This window comes from Dysidea avara, chromosome 3 (genome assembly GCF_963678975.1).
Source record: "Dysidea avara chromosome 3, odDysAvar1.4, whole genome shotgun sequence".
Taxonomy (NCBI): domain Eukaryota; kingdom Metazoa; phylum Porifera; class Demospongiae; order Dictyoceratida; family Dysideidae; genus Dysidea; species Dysidea avara.
This window is the reverse complement of record NC_089274.1, coordinates 30,967,335-30,989,992: the sequence shown is the minus strand read 5'-3', so window position 1 is coordinate 30,989,992 and position 22,658 is coordinate 30,967,335. Positions and strand designations below refer to the sequence as shown.

At 37.9% G+C, this 22,658-nt stretch overlaps 1 protein-coding gene across 2 annotated transcripts in view; it reads right to left on the bottom strand.

Moving 5' to 3' along the window:
• LOC136250691 (kinesin-like protein KIF21A) overlaps nucleotides 1-22,658 on the bottom strand; it is a 465,334-nt gene that overhangs the window by 376,963 nt on the left and 65,713 nt on the right. For both annotated transcript variants that reach the window (XM_066042921.1, XM_066042922.1), the window contains exons 5-6: nucleotides 22,169-22,235; nucleotides 21,850-21,965 (exon numbers count right to left, since the gene is read on the bottom strand). In XM_066042921.1, coding sequence (XP_065898993.1) covers nucleotides 21,850-21,965; nucleotides 22,169-22,235 — 183 coding nt within the window. The remainder of the gene's footprint in view (nucleotides 1-21,849; nucleotides 21,966-22,168; nucleotides 22,236-22,658) is intronic.

The window sequence follows — 22,658 nt, the reverse complement described above, 5'->3', positions numbered from 1 at the left end:
GAATCAACAACTGTTCGAAAAGCACCTCTACAATCCACGCATACCAAAAGAAAGAAATCATGCCGTGCGCCCCAATCATATTAATTATCGACTGAAAAGTAAAGTATCCATTACGCTTCGCTGTAGGCTATGTTCAACCCGTTACACAGCAGTACGAATCAAGAACTGTTTAAAAAGCACGTCTGCAATCGAAATAGCCACGATGAAAAATATGGATGTTTCCGTTTCGAAGGAAAGCAATAACGTGCTTGTGCCAAATCGACACCTTTCCCTGCCAGCAAAGATGAATGGGACACAAAGGAGGACACTGGAAAGTCAATGAAGAATGCATTGTACGTACTGCGGTATGCCAAAAGGCACCTGTCGGGCCGAAGCGATGTCAAGCAAAGAAAAAATCAAGCCCGTAGCCTTAGCCGTTATCAAGTTAGGCTTGCCTGAAGGCATTAGTCAGTCAGTCAGTCATTCAGTCAGTTACTCAGTAAAAATTCGGTTGAATAAATTTTTCTTTAAATTCCGTAGCAACTTGTTAAAAACGTTTCGGGTCGATCTGAAAGCTTGTTTGGGCTTACTTTTACCTCACCAATACTGCCTCATTGTCATAAGGGAAAATCGAGGCTGGTTTTTGGGTGATATTATTTCGTAGGCCACGCCTACTCCTTTGTGGTCCATACTATACAGTTACTATCATACTGTATGATAATACAGTACATTTATTACATATTAATTATTCCTTAAAGATAACTTGTTTGCAACTCTCTACAGGGTGATTTGTTTGTAGCTGAACTCCCTACAAGGTAACTTCCTCTAGCTGATCTTTCTACAGTGCGATTTGTTTGTAGCTGAGTTCTCTACAGGGTGATTTGTTTGCAGCTGAACTCTCTACATGGTAGTTTCTTTGTAGCTGAACTCTTTACAATGTGACTTCATCTAGCTGAACTCTCTACAGGGTGACTTGTTTCTAGCTGATCTCTCTAAAGGGTGACTTGTTTCTAGCTGAACTCTCTATAAGGTGACTTCTTCTAGCTGATCTCTCTGCAGGGTGATTTGTTTGTAGCTGAACTATCTACAGGTGATTTGTTTGTAGCTGAACTTTCTACAAGGTGATACTTCTAGCTGATCTCTCTACAGGATGACTTGTTTCTAACTAAAATCTATACAGGGTGATCTGTTCATAGCTGAACTTTCTACTTGGTTATTTGTTTGCAGCTGAACTTTCTACATGGTGGTTTCTTTGTAGTGAACTCTCTACAAGGTAATTTCTTCTAGCTGATCTTTTTACAGGGCATATTTGTTTGTAGCTGAGTTCTCTACAGGGTGTTTTTTTTGCAGCTGAACTCTCTATATGGTGGTTTTTTTTGTAGCTGAACTCTCTAAAAGGTAACTTCTTCTAGCTGATCTTTCTATAGCGTAATTTGTTTGTAGCTGAATTCTCTACAGGGTGGTTTATTTGCAGCTGAACTCTCTACAACCTGACTTCTTCTAGCTGAACTCTCTACAAAGTGATTGATTTTTTTGCAGCTGAACTCTCTACACTGTGATTTCTTCTAGCTGATCTCTCTACAGGGTGATGTGTTTGCAGCTGAACTCTCTACATGGTAGTTTCTTTGTAACTGAACTCTCTACAGGGTGATTTGTTTGTAGCTGAACTTTCTACAGGGTGATCTATTCGTAGCTGAAGTCTATAAAGGGTGATTTGTTAGCAGCTGAACTCTCTACATGATGGTTTCTTTGTAATTGAACTCTCTACAAGGTGAATTCTTCTAGCTGAGCTCTGTACAGGGTGACTTATGTCTAGATTAACTCTCTACAGGGTGACTTGCATGTAGCTGAATGGTCTATAAGATTAACAGTTTGTAGCTGAATTCCGTACAGAATATCTTACAATGTAATATAATTCATCTATAATGGAGTAAGTTATAAACGTAGCTGAATGCTCTATTAGGGTGACTGTTCTATTAGAGTATCTCGATCTCGCATTTGGTACACGTAGTTGCATTTCGAATCATAACTTAGTGGCTTGTACTCCGATTCTTCTGTACTACTGCAAGGACTTTCTATGATGATTATTGCAGCTACATACTGATTTTCAGCTCATTGCTCTAAGCGGTTTGCCTGGAAGACGTGAAAACTAGCAGTTTTTTTATTTATAAAATCGATCGCATAATTATGACACAGGTTTGGTTATGTGTCATATCTCCATGGTCTTTATCTCGATTCTTTTCAAACCACAAAAAGGCACTCCTACGATGGTTACTCCATCTACATATCAGTTTTCAACTCATTCCTCCAAAGGGTTTATCCTGTAGGCCTTCGACCTTATTTTACGCACATAATCGGTCATAACTCCGTGAATGTTCATCGGATTTCTACCAAAGTTGGTAATGAGATCCGCCTTAATGAGCCCTTCAAGTGTGCCAAATTTCAGCCCGATTGGAGTACGCATTTGTGTTTTATGGCAGATTTTGTAAAGTGTGCGAAATAAAGAAGATGAAGAAGAAAAAAACGAAGAAATTTCAAATGAAATTTTGTTCGCTCGTATCTCAGAAATGGCTGGACCGATTTTCTTCAAATTTGGTATGTATACTCCCATAATTGGCCGGCATGTCTGTAGCAAATTTTGTTCCAATCGGATAAGGGATCACAGAGCTACATAGGTGTGAAAATTACGTTTTCTTTCTTCCTGTTAATATACTCACAGTGTGGCGCGCTGGCTTCTTTGGCCACACGATACACTACCGTGTGTTTTGATAAACAACAACTAATTGCTTCTTAGTACAAATCCACGCATTGTAACACACAGCATAGCCATATTATTATTATCATTATTATTACGTAAATGTAACCACGTGATTCAACAAAATGAATTTTTGTAGTCACCATATGGCTTCTTTTCATATGGCTTCCTAAGTTTCCAGTATACCGTAACATTAGGGAAATACTGGACTTGTTTACATCAAAGAGCTGAACAAATCAAATCTTATACTTTATCACTGCTTTCCTGAAGTCAGACACTATAGCAGGGGCTTCCCTAAAGAGAAGTAGAGTGGTGCAGCACCGCTCTACTTAACTCAAAATTCTTTTGATGTGGTAAAAAGAATGTATGTAATTAACAAATGGACTTTGATGTTGGCAGCAAATTGACAGTTTTACCACTCCACTTTATTTTGCTGGGGATAACTCTGTATAGTAAAGATAATTGTGTCATAAAGGAAACTACCCAGTTGCAGCCATTGTACGTACACAGCAGTATGAAGAACAGGTAACTTAATAAAACAGTTTCAAGGCACAACTTGAGTAACTAATGATAGGTTGTTAGCATATTAGGCATTCATGGTGCAACAGCAGTATAAAGACTAGAAATGGTTTCACATATGGCAGTATATGAAATAATGTTTGAAATAATATCCGGACACCAGACAAATTTGGGTCAATTAAACGAGGCATCAGGCCATAATCCGAAAATAGTGTCCTTTCAAAGTATAAAAGAATTTATATTGAGCTAGGAGGGAGGCCAGACTTGATGTGATGTTATTGACATGTACCTACGTAGTCCTGTAAGTTATTTGTTTTTGGTCTGTGGTGACCACAAAGGCATGCCCAAGATGTACTCTGAGGTTAACAGTTTACTATGTTGTTGAAGCCTACTAGTCTCAGTCACCTGGTACTGCAGTAGTAAAATCTATTTATAACCTGATTGCCAGTAGTACTTATACTTGTGGTGTTCATGACCATCTGTACAACCAGTTTATACTTTAGACTAGCTATCAGTGCATCTCTTATGTTCTTACACTGTATTAGGGATAGACCCACAATATATTCTAAGCCATGGCAGCATAAGAAAACTTGGAATGTAAAAGCAAGTATAAGGCCTTGACAGAAGTCTTTTATGACTCATTTACTACAAAACCCTTTGTAACAAAATCAATTCCATAGAAGCTCTTTTATGTGATCAGTAGTTACCCTTTAAAATACTGTAGCGTCAGTGAGTGGTTGAAGTTTAAAAGTTCAGTAAAACCTTATGATGTCCACTCAACTTTCACAATGGCCTGACAGTACGTCAGCACATGTCTGAAAAGTTATTTCGCACACTATACGGACAATACTGATAATGCAAAATAGCCATTCTTTAAGGAAGCTTACACATTTATACTTGTAGGGGTTTGGTAAACTCCATCTACGAAGACAAAACATGCTTAAAACACTCTAGAAACAGATGGGCGCTAACAGAATTCTCCATGATATTTCTTCCACTCATCCTAGGAACAATGCTAAAACTGTACCTACCACAATCACATTGCTTTAGGCATGCTTATAAAATGAATGGAATGATTAAACTCGTGTTGGGTTGGGTGGCTTCATCTACTACACGTTATTAGCTTACAATATGCTTGTAAGCGCATAGCAAATTAATCATCGAAAATGAGATTTGAATTGCTTGAATTCTTTCCATTAGCAGGATTTTAACCATTTTCTAATGAAACAAATGAATAGCTAAAAAGTAGTGAAACAAGAGAGATTGTCTACATTTACTAATGGACATTTAATCCCTATACTTAAGTCTATAACCATGACTGAATTAGATATTAAATTTCCATTAGTACATGTATATCTGCAGGTACAACCTCCCTCTTTTATCTTGTTTAACTACTTGTTTCTTTGATCTCTAATATTCCATTTTAATAAGATAATTATGACTACTGAACTCGAGCACCCTGCATCAAAAGAAAGAGTGGTGCCAGACATGCCATAAAATTAATTTTATGCGTAAAATCATTCCTCAACAATCAATTATTATTATTATTATTATTACTAGGACTGGGTCACATACAACCAAGTATTGTGGTATCTCCTTGTCTTAAGCTACTTTTTTCTGCTTCGCTAAACTAAAGTTCAGTGCGATCAGATTGGAAGAAAGCATTAATATGTCTATTATTTTAAAAAGGTGACAGAAAAGACCCATCAAACTATCAGCCAGTGTCACTTACAAGTGTGTGTAGTAAGGTTATGGAACACATAATTTACAGTAACATCATGTCGCACATGGAGTCAAATAATATCTTATCAGAAATGCAATTTGGATTTCGACAACGCTGTTCTGCTGAGCTACAGTTACTAGAAACAATTCATGATATCTCATACAATTTAAATGGAAGGAGTCAAAAAAATTTACTTTTGCCAGATTTTAGTAAGGCTTTTGATAAAGTCCCCCATCGTCATTATTGTTAAAGTTGAATCATTATGGCATAAAAGGTGACATAATAAACAGGATCTCATCCTTTCTGAATGGACGAACACAGAGTGTTGTGTGTGAGGGGTGTACCTCCACCCCTTGCAATGTCTTAAGTGGCGTCCCACAAGGTTTAGTATTGGTGACTTTATAATTTCTGATATATATATATAAATGATATTGTGCAAGATTTAACATCTACTTGTCGTTTATACGCTGATGATTGTGTACTATATAGGAGGATTGATACTTTGGCAGATGCCAGAGCTTTACAAGAAGACCTACAACTACTTGAACTATGGGAGGAAAAGTGGAAGATGTCTTTTAATGTCGATAAATGTATGGCTGTTTCAGTAACTCTTAAAAGAATCCCTGTTCATGCTAACTATACTTTACATGGAAAGAAACTTACTGTTGTAAAGTGCGCTAAATCTGGGGGTGTCAATTGATTCTAAATTGTGCTTTAACCCACACGTTGATAATGTATGCAAAAAAGCAAACTCAGTGTTAGGATTTGTAAGAAAGAACTTTAAAAACTGTTCACGTAAAATTAAAGAAGATTTGTATTTTACTTATGCTAAGCCTGTATTAGAATATGCTGCTGCAGCTTGGGCTCCTCATTGTAGGTGCTCTATAAATAAACTGGAGTCTATACAAAGACGTGCAGCTCATTTCGTGATGAACAACTATTCTCAAACTAGTAGTGCATCCAATATGCTGTTACATCTTAACTGGAATACGATAGAAGCTCACTTTAAATTCCTAAGATTACAGATGTTACATAAAATTATTTACAATCATGTTGACATCACACTACCTAGTTATGTAACATATAGATCAAGATATACCCGGAGCAGAGACTATAAATTCATTGAGATAGGCTCAACTGTGGACGCTTATAAGTACAGCTTCTTCCCAAGTATGATTCGATTGTGGAACACTCTACCTGAAGATATTATAATTTGTAAAAATGTAGACACTTTTAAGGATCTCCTACATCAAATCACATTGTAAATTTATGTACCCAAGCTGTAGCTTTATTTTGTAGTATGTAGTTTTTAAATTTCCTTTCTATTGTAACATACTCACTGATGTGAGTCCTACAATTATAACATATAATAAGTACAGCCTGTACATACACCAATGCGACAACCCCCCGTGACGCTATGCACTAGCCAAATAATTACAATCCCAAATTAACTCAATGTGGCACAATAGTGACAGATATAACACAATAGCGGCATCGTAACTAGAGGCCATCAGTAGCTAAGTGATGGTACATCATTGGTGTGGCAATGGCACAGTGATGTGTACTCAGTATATATGCATACAAAACATAAAGTAGAGAGCTATACATTATTGTAGTATTGTATGCTGCAATACATAATCACCAAAGACAGAGATTATACTGTACTTAGCAATGAATACAGTATTAGTGCTGGGTTAATTTGGTTAATGGAGAAACATCATCCGTCAGTAGCCAGTATACAGTACAGTATCAACTAGAGGTCACCGGTAGATAAATGTGGTTTATCAGTGGTGTGGAAATGGCACAATGATGCATACAGGAGATACACAATACTGTAGTAGTTCAGTAGACCATGCAAGCAGGTGAGCCAGATAAAAGAAGATAGCCAAGCCAGCAAGCCAGGTGAAGCAAACTGTAGCTACAATACAAGTAAACAATACAAACAAACATTAAAACATACCATGCGTTCCATTTACCATACATTTACAATCAGACAGCCAAGTCAACCAGAGTCTAGCAAGCCAGGTGGAAGCATGCAATACAAGTAAACACTATAAGTAAACAATACAAATAAACATACCATTATTACTCATCTTGTGTAGCTGGCGTGGCAAACTTCCTTTTTGTTGGTGTCAGACGTGGCCACCTTAATTAACTGTTTGTGGTGTGCATTATATAGAATAACATGGCTTTTCAGTCTCACCAGCACAAAAATGAGTAAGCATTATACGTTTCTGCCTTCGTTCAATGGCAATTTTTAATGCTGGTTAGCCTATGTCTGTAGGCCTTGTAGTTATCGCATACATTAATTCATTTATTTATTTATTTATTTCATTATTTATGACATAATGTTGACCGCATTTCTTATTATCTTTAGTACTTGGTTGTATAATCATTAATAACACTTTACATTGATCAGCACTGAAGGTCTTACATAGTAGTAAAGTGGCCATTACACTTCATTTTCAGCTATGCTCTACCTGTTACACAGCATTACAAACAAAGAGCAGTATGAGAAGCATCACCGCAATCAATCTACCCACTACGGAAAGAATGGTGATAAACGTGATAGCTAGTCAACACAGCTACATGGAAGCCATATCACAGTATCGCAAATTGACAACAGCGAAAATAACAGGGACACAAAGGAAGACAAAGGGAAGTCCATGATGCATGTACAGTATTCTACGTACTGCAGACACATCTTGGGACAAAGTGACGTCAAACAGTGAATAAATCAAGCTCGTACCTTTATCCATTGTTAAGTTATGCTTGGCTGGAGGCATCTGTTAGTTAGTTAGTTAGTCATCAGTCAATATAAAATTCTGTTAACAGAATTTTTCTTAATTTCATAGAAATTTGTATCACTTCTTTTTGTATATGTTTACTCCAAATCCAGCCTATCATAGGCCAGCTTTGGAGCTTCTTTAAGTTGTCTTTTTTCTTTTCTGCAGAGAGAAGGAAGAGATCAAGAGCAGAATTCTTTTGTATTTTGCTTATATATACATATGCAATGGTGCATTGTTTTAAAAAAGACTGTATTATTACATCTTCAGAATGGCTGGCTTGTAGCAGACAGAAATCTCTACAGCTACAAGGTAAGTTGAATTCTCTGACAGAGTGACTTCCAATGTAGCTAGACTCTCTATAGGGTAATTTGCTGAACTCCTTACAAGATGACTTGTTTGTATCTGAACTCTCTATAGGATGACTTGTTGTAGCAGAACTCTCTACACGGTGATTTGTCTGTTGCACAGAGTGATTTCTTGTAGCTGAATTCTCTACAGGATGATTTGTTAGTACCTGAACTCTCCACAGGATGACTTGTTTGTAGCTGAACTCTCTACCATGTGCAGAGTGACTTGTTTATAGTTGAACTCTCTACAGGTGATTGTTTGTAGCTAAACTCTCTACTGAGTGATTTGTTTGTAGCTGAACTCTCCACAGGGTGATTTGTTTGTAGCTGAACTCTCTACAAGTGACTTATTTGTAGCTGAAATCTCTACTGCGTGACTAGCTTGTTGCTGAACCCTGGGTGAATTGTTTGTAGCTACAGGGTGTCTTATTTGTAGCTACAGGATGGTTGTTTGTAGCTGAACTCTGTGACTTATTTGTAGCTGAGCTCTCCACAGGTTGATTTATTTGTAGCTAAGTTCTCTACATTATAACTTTTTTGTAGCTGAACTCTCTACTGGGGAACCTATTTATAGCTAAACTCTCTAGAGGTACAGTACCTTTTTGTAGCTGAACACCAGGCTGTACTAGTAGTTGAGCTACCTATAGCTGACTCCTCTACAGGTGACTGGCTGATTTCTCTATAAGGTGGCTTTCTGTAGCTGAATACCCTACAGGGTGAATTGTTGTAGCTGAGCTCTCTACTGAGCGACTTGTTTGTAGCTGAACTCGGAAATTTTTTTTGTAGCTGTACTCTCTAATGGGTGACTTGTTGTATAACTGAACTCTCTACACAGTGACTTGCTACATAGCTGAACATATAATAAAGTAAATCATAATGATGCTGAATGTTAAAATGGGATGAATGTACTATTAGAGTATCTCGATCACGCGCTTACTACATATGTTTGGGTTTTGTATCATAACTTAGTGGCTTTACTCAAATTCTTCTATACTACTGCAAGGATCTTCTATGATCAAGACACACGGTAGTATGTCGTGCTGCCCAAGAAGCCGGCGCGTAACACCCGTGAGTATATTGACAGGAAGAAAGAAAACACAATTTTCGCACCTCCGTAGCTCTGTGCTGCCTTGATGAAACAAGATGAGTTTTGCTGTGGACACTCCCTCCACCTTCAGCACTCCACATTCCAAATTTGAGCAAAATCGCTTCAAGCGTTCCCGAGATATGCGACTTCAAAAATTGGCTTAGTTTCTTCGTTTTATTTTTCTTCTTATTTTTCTTCCTCTTTTCGCACACTTACAAAAACTGCTATAAAACACGAACGCCATATCCGATCGCCTTGAAATTTGGCACACAGAAGGGGGGTGCGCATCTCTGTACCAACTTTGGCTGGAATACGATAAACAGGCAAAGAGTTATGAGCGATTAATCAAGAAAAATAACACCAATATGTTGTCACGCCTACAGGGTAAACCGCGTATGGTAAGAAGCTGAAAATCGGTGGGTGAATAGGTTAACTATTGAACCTCAAACCTTTTGTGGTTTGAAAGAAATCGAGCTAAAAACAAGGAAGATACAACGAAAAAACCAACAGTGTATAACAATTAAGCAATCGAGATTAGCTAATAAAAATGACTGCTTGCCACGTCTACCAGGTAAACCGCTTGGGGTAATGCTTTGAAAATCGCTGTACAGATGGAGTTATCATCTTAGAAAGGCTCTTCAATGGTGTAGAAGAATCAGACTTAAAGCCACGGAGTTATAACACGAAATCCAACTTGGTGTAGAAAGTGCGAGATCGAGATACTCTAATAGAGCAGTCATCCTAATAGAGCAGTCATCCTAATAGAGCAGTCACCCGAAGAGAATTCAAGAGATCAGCTAGAAAGAAGTAACCTGTATAGAGATCAGCTACAAACAAGTCACCCTGTAGAGAGATCAGCCACAAACAATTCAGCCTGTAGAGAGATCAGCTAGAAGAAATTACCTTGTAGGGAATTCATGCAACTATAGACTGAAAGAGATAATTCAGCTAGAAGAAATCACCTTGTAGAGTTCAGCTACAAAGAAACCACAATGTAGAGAGTTCAGCTACAAACAAATCGCCATGTAGAGAGATCAGCTAGAAGAAGTTACCTTGTAGAGAGTTCAGCTACAAAGAAACCATCATGTAGAGAGTTCAGCTGCAAAAAAATCACCTGTAGAGAGTTCAGCTAAAAAGAAACCATCATGTAGAGAGTTCAGCTGCAAACAAATCACCTGTAGAGAGTTCAGCTACAAACAAATCTCCCTGTAGAGAAATCAGCTAGGAGAAGTTTCCTTGTAGAGAGTTAAGTTACAAAGAAGCCACCATGTAGAGAATTCATTTACAAACTAGTGACCCTGTAGAGACATCAGCTAGAAGAAGCTACCTTGTAAAGAGTTCAGCTACATAGAAACCATTCTGTGAAGAGTTCAGCTGCAAACTAATCACCTGTACAGAATTCAGCTACAAACAAATCACCCTGTAGAGAGATCAGCTAGAAGAAGTTACCTTGTTGATAGTTCAGCTACAAACAAATCACCCTGTAGAGAGATCAGCTAGAAGAAGTTACCTTGTAGAGAGTTCAGCTACAAAGAAACCATCATGTGGAGTATTCAGCTGCAAACAAATCACCTATAGAGAGTTCAGCTACAAACAAATCTCCCTGTAGAGAGATCAGCTAAGAGAAGTTTCCTTGTAGAGAGTTCAGTTAAAAAGAAACCACCATGTAGAGAATTCGTTTACAAACTAGTGACCTTGTAGAGACATCAGCTAGAAGAAGTTACCTTGTAAAGAGTTCAGCTACAAAGAATCCATTCTGTAAAGAGCTCAGCTGCAAAAAAATCACGTATACAGAATTCAGCTACAAACAAATCACCCTGTAGAGAAATCAGCTAGAAGAAGTTACCTAATAGAGAGTTCAGCTACAAATTTAAAGAAACCATCATGTGGAGAGTTCAGCTGCAAACAAATCACCTGTAGAGAGTTCAGCTACAAAGAAACCACCATGTAGGGAGTTCAGCTAGAAGAAGTTACCTTGTAGAGAGTTCAACTACAAAGAAACCATTCTGTAAAGAGCTCAGCTGCAAACAAATCACCTGTACAGAATTCAGCTACAAACAAATCACACTGTAGAGAAATCAGCTAGAAGAAGTTACCTTGTTGATAGTTCAGCTGCAAACAAATCACCTGTAGAGAGTTCAGCTACAAACAAATCTCCCTGTAGAGAGATCAGTTAGAAGAAGTTACCTTGTAGAGAGTTCAGCTACAAAGAAACCATTCTGTAAAGAGCTCAGCTGCAAACAAATCACCTGTATAGAATTCAGCTACAAACAAATCACCCTGTAGAGAGATCAGCTACAAGAAATTACCTTGTAGAGAGTTCAGCTACAGTAAAAGAAACCACCATGTAGAGAGTTCAGCTGTAAAGAAATAACCCTGTAGAAAATTCTGCCACAAACAAATTCCCCTGTAGAAAGATCAGTTAGAAGAAGTTATCTTGTAGAGAGTTCAGCTACAAAGAAACCACCATGTAGAGAGTTCAGCTAGAAGAAATTACCTTGTAGAGAGTTCAGCTACAAAGAAACCATCATCTAGATACATAGTTCAGCTGCAAACAAATCACCTGTAGAGAGTTCAGCTACAAACAAATCTCCCTGTAGAGAGATCAGTTAGAAGAAGTTACCTTGTAGAGAGTTCAGCTACAAAGAAACCATTCTGTAAAGAGCTAAGCAGCAAAAAAATCACCTATACAGAATTCAGCTACAAACAAATCACCATGTAGAGAAATCAGCTAGAAGAAGTTACCTAGTAGAGAGTTCAGTTACAAAGAAACTACCATGTAGAAAGTTCAGCTACAAACAAATCTCCCTGTAGAGAGTTTAGTTAGAAGAAGTTATCTTGTAGAGAGTTCAGCTACAAAGAAACCATTCTGTAAAGAGCTCAGCTGCAAACAAATCACCTGTACAGAATTCAGCTACAAACAAATCACCCTGTAGAGAGATCAGCTAGAAGGAGTTACCTTGTAGAGAGTTCAGCTACAAATTTAAAGAAACCATCATGTGGAGAGTTCAGCTGCAAACAAATCACCTGTAGAGAGTTCAGCTACAAAGAAACCACCATGTAGGGAGTTCAGCTAGAAGAAGTTACCTTGTAGAGAGTTCAACTACAAAGAAACCATCATGAAGAGAGTTCAGCTGCAAACAAATCTCCCTGTAGAGAGTTCAGTTAGAAGAAGTTACCTTGTAGAGAGTTCAGCTACAAAGAAACCATCATGAAGAGAGTTCAGCTACAAACAAATCACCCTGTAGAGAGATCAGCTAGAAGAAGTCACCTTGTAGAGAGTTAAGCTACAAAGAAACCACCATATAGAGAGTTCAGATGCAAACAAATCACCGTGTAGAAAAATCAGCTACAAACAAATCACCCTGTAGAAAGATCAGCTAGAAGAAGTAACCTTGTAGAGAGTTCAGCTACAAAGAAACCACCATGTAGGGAGTTCAGCTAGAAGAAGTTACCTTGTAGAGAGTTCAGCTACAAACAAATCACCCTGTAGAAAGATCAGCTAGAAGAAGTTACCTTGTAGAGAGTTCAGCTACAAACAAATCACCCTGTAGAGAGATCAGCTAGAAAAAGTCACCTTGTAGAGAGTTCAGCTACAAAAAAACCACCATGTAGGGAGTTCAGCTAGAAGAAGTTACCTTGTAGAGAGTTCAGCTACAAAGAAACCATAATGAAGAGAGTTCATCTGCAAACAAATCACCCTGTAGAGAGATCAGCTACAAGAAATTACCTTGTAGAGAGTTCAGCTACAGTAAAAGAAACCACCATGTAGAGAGTTCAGCTGCAAAAAAATCACCCTGTAGAAAATTCTGCCACAAACAAATTCCCCTGTAGAAAGATCAGTTAGAAGAAGTTATCTTGTAGAGAGTTCAGCTACAAAGAAACCACCATGTAGAGAGTTCAACTAGAAGAAATTACCTTGTAGAGAGTTCAGCTACAAAGAAACCATCATCTAGATATGTAGTTCAGCTGCAAACAAATCACCTGTAGAGAGTTCAGCTACAAACAAATCTCCCTGTAGAGAGATCAGTTAGAAGAAGTTACCTTGTAGAGAGTTCAGCTACAAAGAAACCATTCAGTAAAGAGCTCAGCAGCAAAAAAATCACCTATACAGAATTCAGCTACAAACAAATCACCCAGTAGAGAGATCAGTTAGAAGAAGTTACCTTGTAGAGAGTTCAGCTGCAAACAAATCACCTATACAGAATTCAGCTACAAACAAATCACCCAGTAGAGAGAACAGCTAGAAGAAGTTACCTTGTTGATAGTTCAGCTACAAACAAATCACCCTGTAGAGAGATCAGCTAGAAGAAGTTGCCTTGAAGAGTGTTCAGTTACACAGAAACCACCATGGACAGTTCTATAATAAATATATGTATTATATATATATAATTTGTACATTTACTGATTAAATCAGAAATATTTAAAGTACATCTGCTTCATCTTTTCTTCTTCCTGTGGTAAAGAAAAAAAGATAGGTTAAAAAAGTCCCAAAGCAGGCCATAGGCCGGCTTTGGGGTATACAAATACAAAAAGAAGTGAAATCTAATCCAAAACAGCCAAGCTGTAAAAAAAAGTGTGCGGCCCTCAAAAAGGCTATGGTGAAAAAAGATGTGAAATCCAAGGTGGCAGCCAAGAAATACATGTAGCTGTGATAATAGGGTAACTTGTATCTAGCTGATATCTCTACAGGATGACATCTCTACAGGATGACTTGTTTCTAGCAGATCTTTCTACAGGGTGATTTGTTTCCAGCTGATCTTTCTACGGGTGATTTGTTTGTACAGTAGCTGATCTCTCTACAGGGTAACTTGTTTCTAGCTGAACTGTCTGACTTGTTCCTAACTGATCTCTCTACATGGCGATTTTTTTTCAAAACATATTTCTACTGAGTGATTTGTTTGTAGCTGATTTCTATAGGATAACTTGTATCTAGCTGATATCTGCACAGGGTAACTTGCTTCTAGCTGAACTCTCTACTGGGTGACTTTGTAAAACACAATTCAATTACAGTTCGTTCAATCAAAAATACAATAGTTCATCCATACATGTGCCAGTATGACTAATCAAGTTCTTGAATAATCCTTAATCACATGACTTATTGATACATCATGTATGCATGTGCTACATATGTTACAATCAATTGTACATGTGATTAGTGCAATATAGGTAATATATAGTTACTACAACTTGTTCCTAACTGATCTCTCTACTAGGTGTCTTGTTCCTAACTGATCTCTCTACTGGGCAACTTGTTCCTAACTGATCTCTCTACATGGCGATTTGTTTCAAGCACATATTTCTGCTGGGTGATTTGTTTGTAGTAGATATCTATAGGGTAACTTGTACTCTGTATCTAGCTGATATCTCTACAGGGTGACTTGTTTCTAGCTGATCTCTCTACAGGGTGATTTGTTTGTAGCCAATATCTCTACAGGGTGACTTATTTCTAGCTGAACTCTCTACTGGGTGACTTGTTCCTAACTGATCTCTCTACATGGTGATTTGTTTCTTACACATATACTGGGTGATTTGATTGTAGCTGATCTATATAGGGTAACTTGCGTCTCTACAGGATGATCTGTTTGTAGCTGAACTCTATACGTGTTACTTGCTTCTAGCTGATCTCTCTTCAGTGTGACTGCTCTGTTAGGATGAATGCTCTATTAGAGTATCTCTATTTTTCACTTGCTACACCAAGTGTTATAACTCTGTGGCTTTAAGTCTGATTCTTCTACACCATTTAAGAACCTTTATAAGATGATTACTCCATCTGTACAGTGATTTTCAAAGCATTACTCCAAGCGGTTTATCTGGAAAGCGTGGCAAGTAGTCATTTTATTAGCAAATCTTGATTGCATAATTGTTAAACACTGTTGGTTTTTTTTGTTGTATCTTCGTGGTGTTTAGCTCAATTTCTTTCAAACCACAAAAGGTTTGAGGTTCAATAGTTAACCTATTCACCAACAAATTTTCAGCTTCTTCTCATTAGCGGTCTACCCTGTACGCGTGACAACATATTGGTGTTATTTTTTGCGAATCATCACTAATAACTCCTTCACTGTTTATTGTATTTCAGCCAAACTTGGTACCAAGATGTGCCTTTATATCCCCCTTCTGTTTGTCAAATTTAATGGCAATCAGATATTGCGTTCGCGTTTTATGGCAGTTTTTGTAAATGTGTAAAAAGAAAAATAATAATAATAATAAGGAAACAAAATGAAGAAACTAAGCCAATTTTTGAAGTCGCATAACTTGGGAATGCTTGAAGCGATTTCGCTCAAATATGAGTACTGACATTGACGGGTGTGTCCACAGCAAAAATTGTCTTATTTCGTGAAGGTAGCACAAATCTACGGAGGTGTGAAAATGAGTTTTCTTTCTTCCTGTCAAAATACTCACGGGTGTTGCGTGCTGGCTTCTTGGCCGCACGACACACTACCGTGTGTCTTGATTCACCTGTAATTAGGCATATTATACAGTTGTAAATTAATGATAGTAATCATAATCTAATACAAAACAGCCAAGCTGTAAAAAGGGTGCGGCCCCCAAAAACTCATGGTGAAAAAAGATGTGAAATCCAAGTTGGCAGCCAAGAAATGGCTGTGATGGTAGGTAAATAGCAAAAATTTTAATAACAAAATTCAGGTGAATTTGTACTGCCTCAGCAACAGATTCACCTGAATCGTCATTAATAAAATTTTTGCCATTTATCTACCATCATAGCCATTTCTTGGCCGTCAACTTGGATTTCATATTTCATTAACTGTGCCTTTTTGGGAGCCATACCCTTTTTTGCTGTTTTGGATTAGATATCATTTCTTTTTGTATTTGTATTCTCCAAAGCAGGCCATACGCCAGTTTTGGGGCCTCTATCTGTCTTTTTTCTTTACTACAGGGGTGAGAAACAAGTTGCAAAGAATTAATTTTAAACATTCATTTTTTATAATTGCACAAATTTTTATATAAATGAGCTTTTCTCAACAGGCCAACAGAACAAATTTTTATATAAATCAGCTTTTCTCAACATGTCAACAGTATGTAACTATCCAAATCGTTACAATTTTGGACAGTTAATTAATCCTTGTTACAAATTACTATGTAACTAATTATATTATAATAATTACTTTAATCCTCAACTTAACTTAATTACAAAGTAGCTTAAATCTCTACTGGGTTACTTGTTTGTAGCAGAATTCTCTACCAGGTCACTACATAGCTTATAGCTGAACTTTCTACAGGGTGATTCGATTGTAGATGGAATGACTTGTTTGTAGCTGAAGTCTCTACTGGGTAGTTTGTTTGTAGTGGAAATCTCTAAAGGTAACTTATTTGTGGCAGAATACTCTACTGGGTGACATTTTTGTAGATGAACTCTTTACAGGGTGATTTGTTTACAGCCGAATTCTCTACTCAATGACTTGCTCATAAGTGAAATTTCTACAGGACGATTTGTTTATAGCTGTACTCTTTACTAGGTGTTGGTCATAGCTGAACTCTCTACTGGGTGACTTGTTTGCAGCTGAACTCTCTACTGTGTCACTTGTTTGTAGATGACTCTCTAGAGGGTGATTTATTTGCAGTTGAATTCTCTACAGGATGACCTGTTTGTAGCCGAATTCTCTACAGGTGACTAGTTGGTAGCTGAATTCTCTACTGAATGACTAGCTCGTAGCTGAACTCTCTGCAGGGTAACTTGCTTGTAGCTGAACTCTGTACTGGGTGACCTATTTGTAGTTGAACTCTGTACTGGATGATTTTTTAGTAGCTGAACTCTTTTATGGGTGACCTAATTGTAGCTGAACTATCTGACTTTTGGAGCTGAACTCTCCATAGGTAATTTGTTTGTAGCTGAACTCTCTAGAGGGGGGTTTGTTTGTAGCTGAACCCCCTACAGGGTGACTTACATGTATTTGTGGCTGAATTCTCTACAGTGTGAATTTTTGTAGCTGAACTCTCTACTATATGACTTGAACCCTCTACAAGTAACTTGATTGTAGCAGAATTCTCTACTGTATGACTAGCTTATAGCTGAACTCTCTGCATGGTGACTTGTTTGTAGCTGAACTTTCTACTGAGTGACCTGTTTGTAGCTGAACTCTCTACTGGGTGACTTTTTCGTAGCTGAACTCTACTGGGCGACCTATTTGTAGCTGAACTATCTGCAGGTGACTTGGTTTGTAGCTGAATTCTGTACAGGGGACATATTTGTAGCTGAACTCTCTACAGCGTGAATTTTTGTAGCTGAACTTTTTACTGTATGACTTGTTTGTAGTTGAATTCTCTACTAAGTGACTTGCTTGTAGCTAAACTCTCTACAGGATGGCCTGTTTGCAGCTGAACTTGTAATTTGTTTGTAGCTGAACACTCTACCTGTAGGTAACTTGTTTGTAGCTGAATTCTCTACTGGGTGACTTGGTTGAAGCTAAACTCTCTACAGGATGGCTTGTTTGCAGCTGAACTCTCTACAGGGTGATTGTTTATAGCTGAACTCTCTACTAGGTGGTTAGTTTGTATATAGCTAAGCTCTCCACAGGATGATTTGCTTGTAGTTGAACTCTCTACAGGATGATTTGTTTGTAGGTGAACTCTCTACTGGGTCACCTGTTGGTGGGTGAGCTCCCTACTGAGCAACCTGAAATATTTACAGGTGACTTATTTCTACCTGAATTCTCTACCAGGTGACTTCTTTGTAGCTGAATTCTCTACCGAGTGACTAGCTTGTAACTGAACTCACTACTGGGTAACCTGCTTGCAGGTGTATTCTACAGTTGACTTCTGTCTAGCTGATTTCTCTACAGGGTGGCTTGTTTCTAGCTGATCTCTCTAAAAAGTGGCTTCTTGTAGCTGTACTCTGATTTAATTGTACACTGTAGATGATCCCTCTACAGGGTAGCATTCTGTAGCTGAAAATTCTACAGGGTGATTTGTTTGTAGCTAAACTCAATACTGGCTGACTTGTTTGTAGCTGATCTATCCACAGGATGATTTGTTTGTAGCTGAATTCTCTATCAAGTCTAGCTTGTAGCTGAACTCTCTGTAGAGCTACTTGTTTGTAGCTGAACTTTCCACAGGGTGATATGTTTGTAGCTGAGCTCTCCACTGTGTGCCTTGATTGTAGCTGAACTCTCTACAGGTGACATGTTTCTAGCTGATCTCTCTATGGGTGGCTTTTGTACTGAACTCTTCACATGGTGATTTTGCTCGTAGCTGATCCCTTTACAGGGTGGCTTATTGTAGCTGAACACTCCACAGGGTGATTTGTTTGAAGCTGATCTCTCTACAGGATGTCTTTTTGTAGCTGAATACTCCACAGGGTGCTTTGTTTGTACCTGAGCTCTAAATTTTTGTAGCTAAACTCTCTACTGGGTAACTTATTTTAGCTGAACTCTCTACTGGCGTCTACACTAGTGCTGCCACGATACAGAAAAACTCTATATCATACAGTGTATATCACCAAGGTTTATATCACGATATGAACATATATCGCGATATAGAACTACCTATAACATTTGCAAGACAAACATATTCATTGTAAGTTTAAATGTTTACCACAAGCAAAAGCTACTCTTGTTTATCAGGTTTTAAATGCATTTGCTACTGCTTTACAGTTGAGACAAGTGGCTGGCACTACAGTACATAGAAACCTTAAAACCTCCCAGTTTACTTTGGGGTTTGCTTGTTTACCACACAACACCATCAACACACAACTTAATTAAATGCCAAATACCATATGACCATATGTCTGGCCTCCCCCACATCATTACACTAAGCGGCGCTACTATTGCGCAACCATCGATATAACTGATTGTTATATCATATCACCACCTTGTTATATCGATACTATCGCACCACCTTGTTATATCGATACTATCGATGTATCGATATATCGTGGCAACACTAGTCTACACAGTGAATTGTGACGTCGCTGAATGCTTTAATAGAGTAACTTACTAACAATGCTGTATGCTCTAATAGGGTGACTGTGTTATTAGAGTATCTTGATCGCGCACTTACTAGGATTTTGTATTGTACACCTGTAAGTCAGTAGTTTTAACTCCGATTCTTTTATACCACTGCAATGACTTTCAATGATGATTATTTCATCTACATACCAGTTTTCAGCTCACTCTTCTTAGCGATTTGCCTGGTCGGCATGAAAACTAATAGTTTTTTATTCACAAAACTTAATCGCGTAATTTTGACACAAGTTGGGTTTTGTGCCATATCTCCATGACTTTTATCTCGATTCCTTTCAAACAAAAAAGGCACTCCTACAATGGTTACTCCATCTACAAAGCAATTTTCAACTCATTCCTCGAAGCAGTTTACCTTGTAGGCATGACAACAAATCAATCTTGTTTTATGTGAATAATCAGTCATAACTCATGAACTGCTCATCAGATTTACACCAAACTTGGTACTAGGATTCGCCCTTAGACTCCCTTTGAGCATGCCAAGTTTTATTGCAATCAGCTACAATGTTTGTATTTTATAACAATTTTTCAAAGTGTGCGAAAAGACGAACAAGAAGAACAAGAAAAAAACTGAAATGAAATTGAAATTTTGGCCACTCATATCTCGGAAATGGCTGGGGCGATTTCCTTCAAATTTGGTATGTGGGTGACCTACCTGGAGGGCACCTCTGCAGCGAAACTGGTTCCAGTCGGATGAGGGATCACGGAGCTACAATGGTGTGTAAACTGTGTATTTATTTTACCTATCAATATACTCATGGTGTGGCACGCTGGCTATTTAGACCGAACGATACACTACCGTTTGTGTTGATAATCTTTCACAATTAGCTAAACAATTTAGATAGAGCTGTTGTATCTACAATACAGTCCATTTATAACTTCATAAATGTATGGGATTTTAGGCGTGGTGCCGTGCAGCACCATGGCAATTGCAACGGATCATTGTTGCGTGGCCCAAGCCAACTTTGCTGCATAGCACACGCGCATGGTGTGCCACGTGTAGTCCTTATGCCACAAGTGGCTGTCAACCACGAGTATGTGTAAACCACAAACTCTACAGTATTTACATGTACAGTACTGTACTATAGGGCTTGGACAAAGCTTCGAATGTTTCGTGGGTTCAAAGGTTAAGTAAACTTCAAATTATAAAAGTATTCTTTGAAGTTTTGTAATGCACTCATAGTCTATGAAAGAATCACAAATAAACTTTGCTATCATTATTGCAGCTGCATATTCATCTTGCATGATCGATGTTCGTCTCCTTGCAATTGATATTCGTGCCCACTTTTGAATCTTCGCAGTTTAGCTTGCTACCATAGTTGTAGCCTTAAAACACCTTATAAAGTGATAGATAATGCATGGAAACTTTTAGCCATTAGCTGGTGTTTATCAATGCATGATTGCAATATAGCGGACGCACCCATTAACAATTGATTAATCGCTTCATTCAGTACTGCTGCTATGCACTTGCCAAAATGTTTACAAACTGATTAGAAAGATATATTGTGCATTGTATATATTTCATTGTCTTACAAAGGATGACCTTCACTCACTATCAAAGCATTCCGTGGAGGACTGGGAGGAGACTTCAATTCACTTCAGCTACAGAGTCTACTGATACTCTACTTTTAAGTACTATTATGTATCACCTTTGTTATATTACTAGTTAATAAATAACGAAAAAATATGTACAGATACAAGTAAAATTCAAAACTTAAAGAAAATTGGTGCGTGAGCTAAACGGGTTAATCCGGTTCACCTCGTGCGATATCCTGTTGGTGGTGTGAATGCATCACCATTGCTAAATCACTAGTTAAAAAATAACGAAAAAATATGTACAGGTACAAGTAAAATTTAAAACTTAAAGAAAATTGGCACATGAGCTAAAAAGGTTAATCCGATTCACCTCGTGCGAGATCCCGTGATGGTGTGAAAAAGAGACCTGGCGTGACCTGTAAAATACGAAGTGTTAGTTAATAATCGAGTTTTAAGAATGCAATGCACAGTGAGGTACAGTAAGTATACATGTACCTGTAGTTTGGCATTTTAACTGCGCATTCTCCCCTCACAGCCACACGTGGCAATGGCTAATATTAGCCATGAGTGGCAAACAGAGGACTACACGCAGGCAATGTCATGGCGTGGCAATCTCTTTTTCCACGCGTGGTAATGCCTTGTCCCATGGCGTGGCAATGACCAGTCCCACACGTAACTTTTGCTTTCGCCACAGAAAAAATCGCGTGGCGCCACACCTAAAACGCCACGCGTGAGTGAAGTCATAAATGGACTGTACTGTATGGCTAAGGTTACATACAGTGAAACCTCTATAATCCGACACTTAATGAGATAAGTCGGTTTAGCAAGGATGTTGGATTATTGAGGTAGTATTACATAGAAAAAGTTTTTTGGGATACAAAACAATGTCAGATTACAGAAGTATTCAAGATTACAGAGATGTCGGATTAGAGAGGTTTCTGTCGAAGCTTGATGAAGGTTTGTACTACTGTATACTCCTATTTTTCCAGTGATGCATTTCCGTTGTGGTTGCATTGTATTTATACTCCACCTGGCATTCCTCTAGGGAATTTGTGTTGCTACAGTATTTACAAAACACTACACGGACGTGAACGAAAATGAATTTTTTTAGGCCACTACTGTATACAGTTCAATTACCTCTAAAAACTGCACATGGACTTCAAATGAAGGAGGTGGTTTTCCACAAGCACTTGCCTCTTCTTGAAGGATTCTAATAGTACTAAAAATCTCTTTTACTGCTCGAGGGATGACCCCTAAAAGTGATTTGTATTGTTAATGTGCATTGATTGAGTATTGTGCAGTATATCTGCATGCACTAATGTACAATAGATTCATTGTAAGTTGTGCACACTAAAACAGAAAAGAATGTGTATACAGTACTTCATATGTACATGAACTAATGAACAGTGTATATGTAACATACTATACAATACTTTGTAACAAAAAGCATATGCACCTTCACAATCAGGTAGTATTGCAACATCAAATCCAGATCCCATTGTATAAGTCTTCCCACTACCAGTCTAAGAAACAAATACTGTATGAACATGCACATTAAAATTCATATTAACACTTGTGAAACTTGTGCTTTGTAGACCACATGTACTGAACAGTATGTACATGCTAATTAATTATAGGCACACAATACAGTTAAACTATAGGCTTGACAGCTGGACAGGAGTATTCCACATTAATTTCAAACATTTTTAGTGACAGACCCTACTACTGTACCTAGTGCAATTGTAATAACATTATATCAGAAAGGCAAAAGCCTGTAAGTCCTGATCTTAAAGCTCATCAATACTTCTAACTATATATACAGTTCAGTATAAAAATAAGTTATCTTTGTTGTGCTTATCAAGGGTTGCTTTAAATTCATTGGTTAATGTTGCCCCCACTACACTGAAAGGAAGTGCATTCCAGTCATTTATAATTCGTTGAGAATA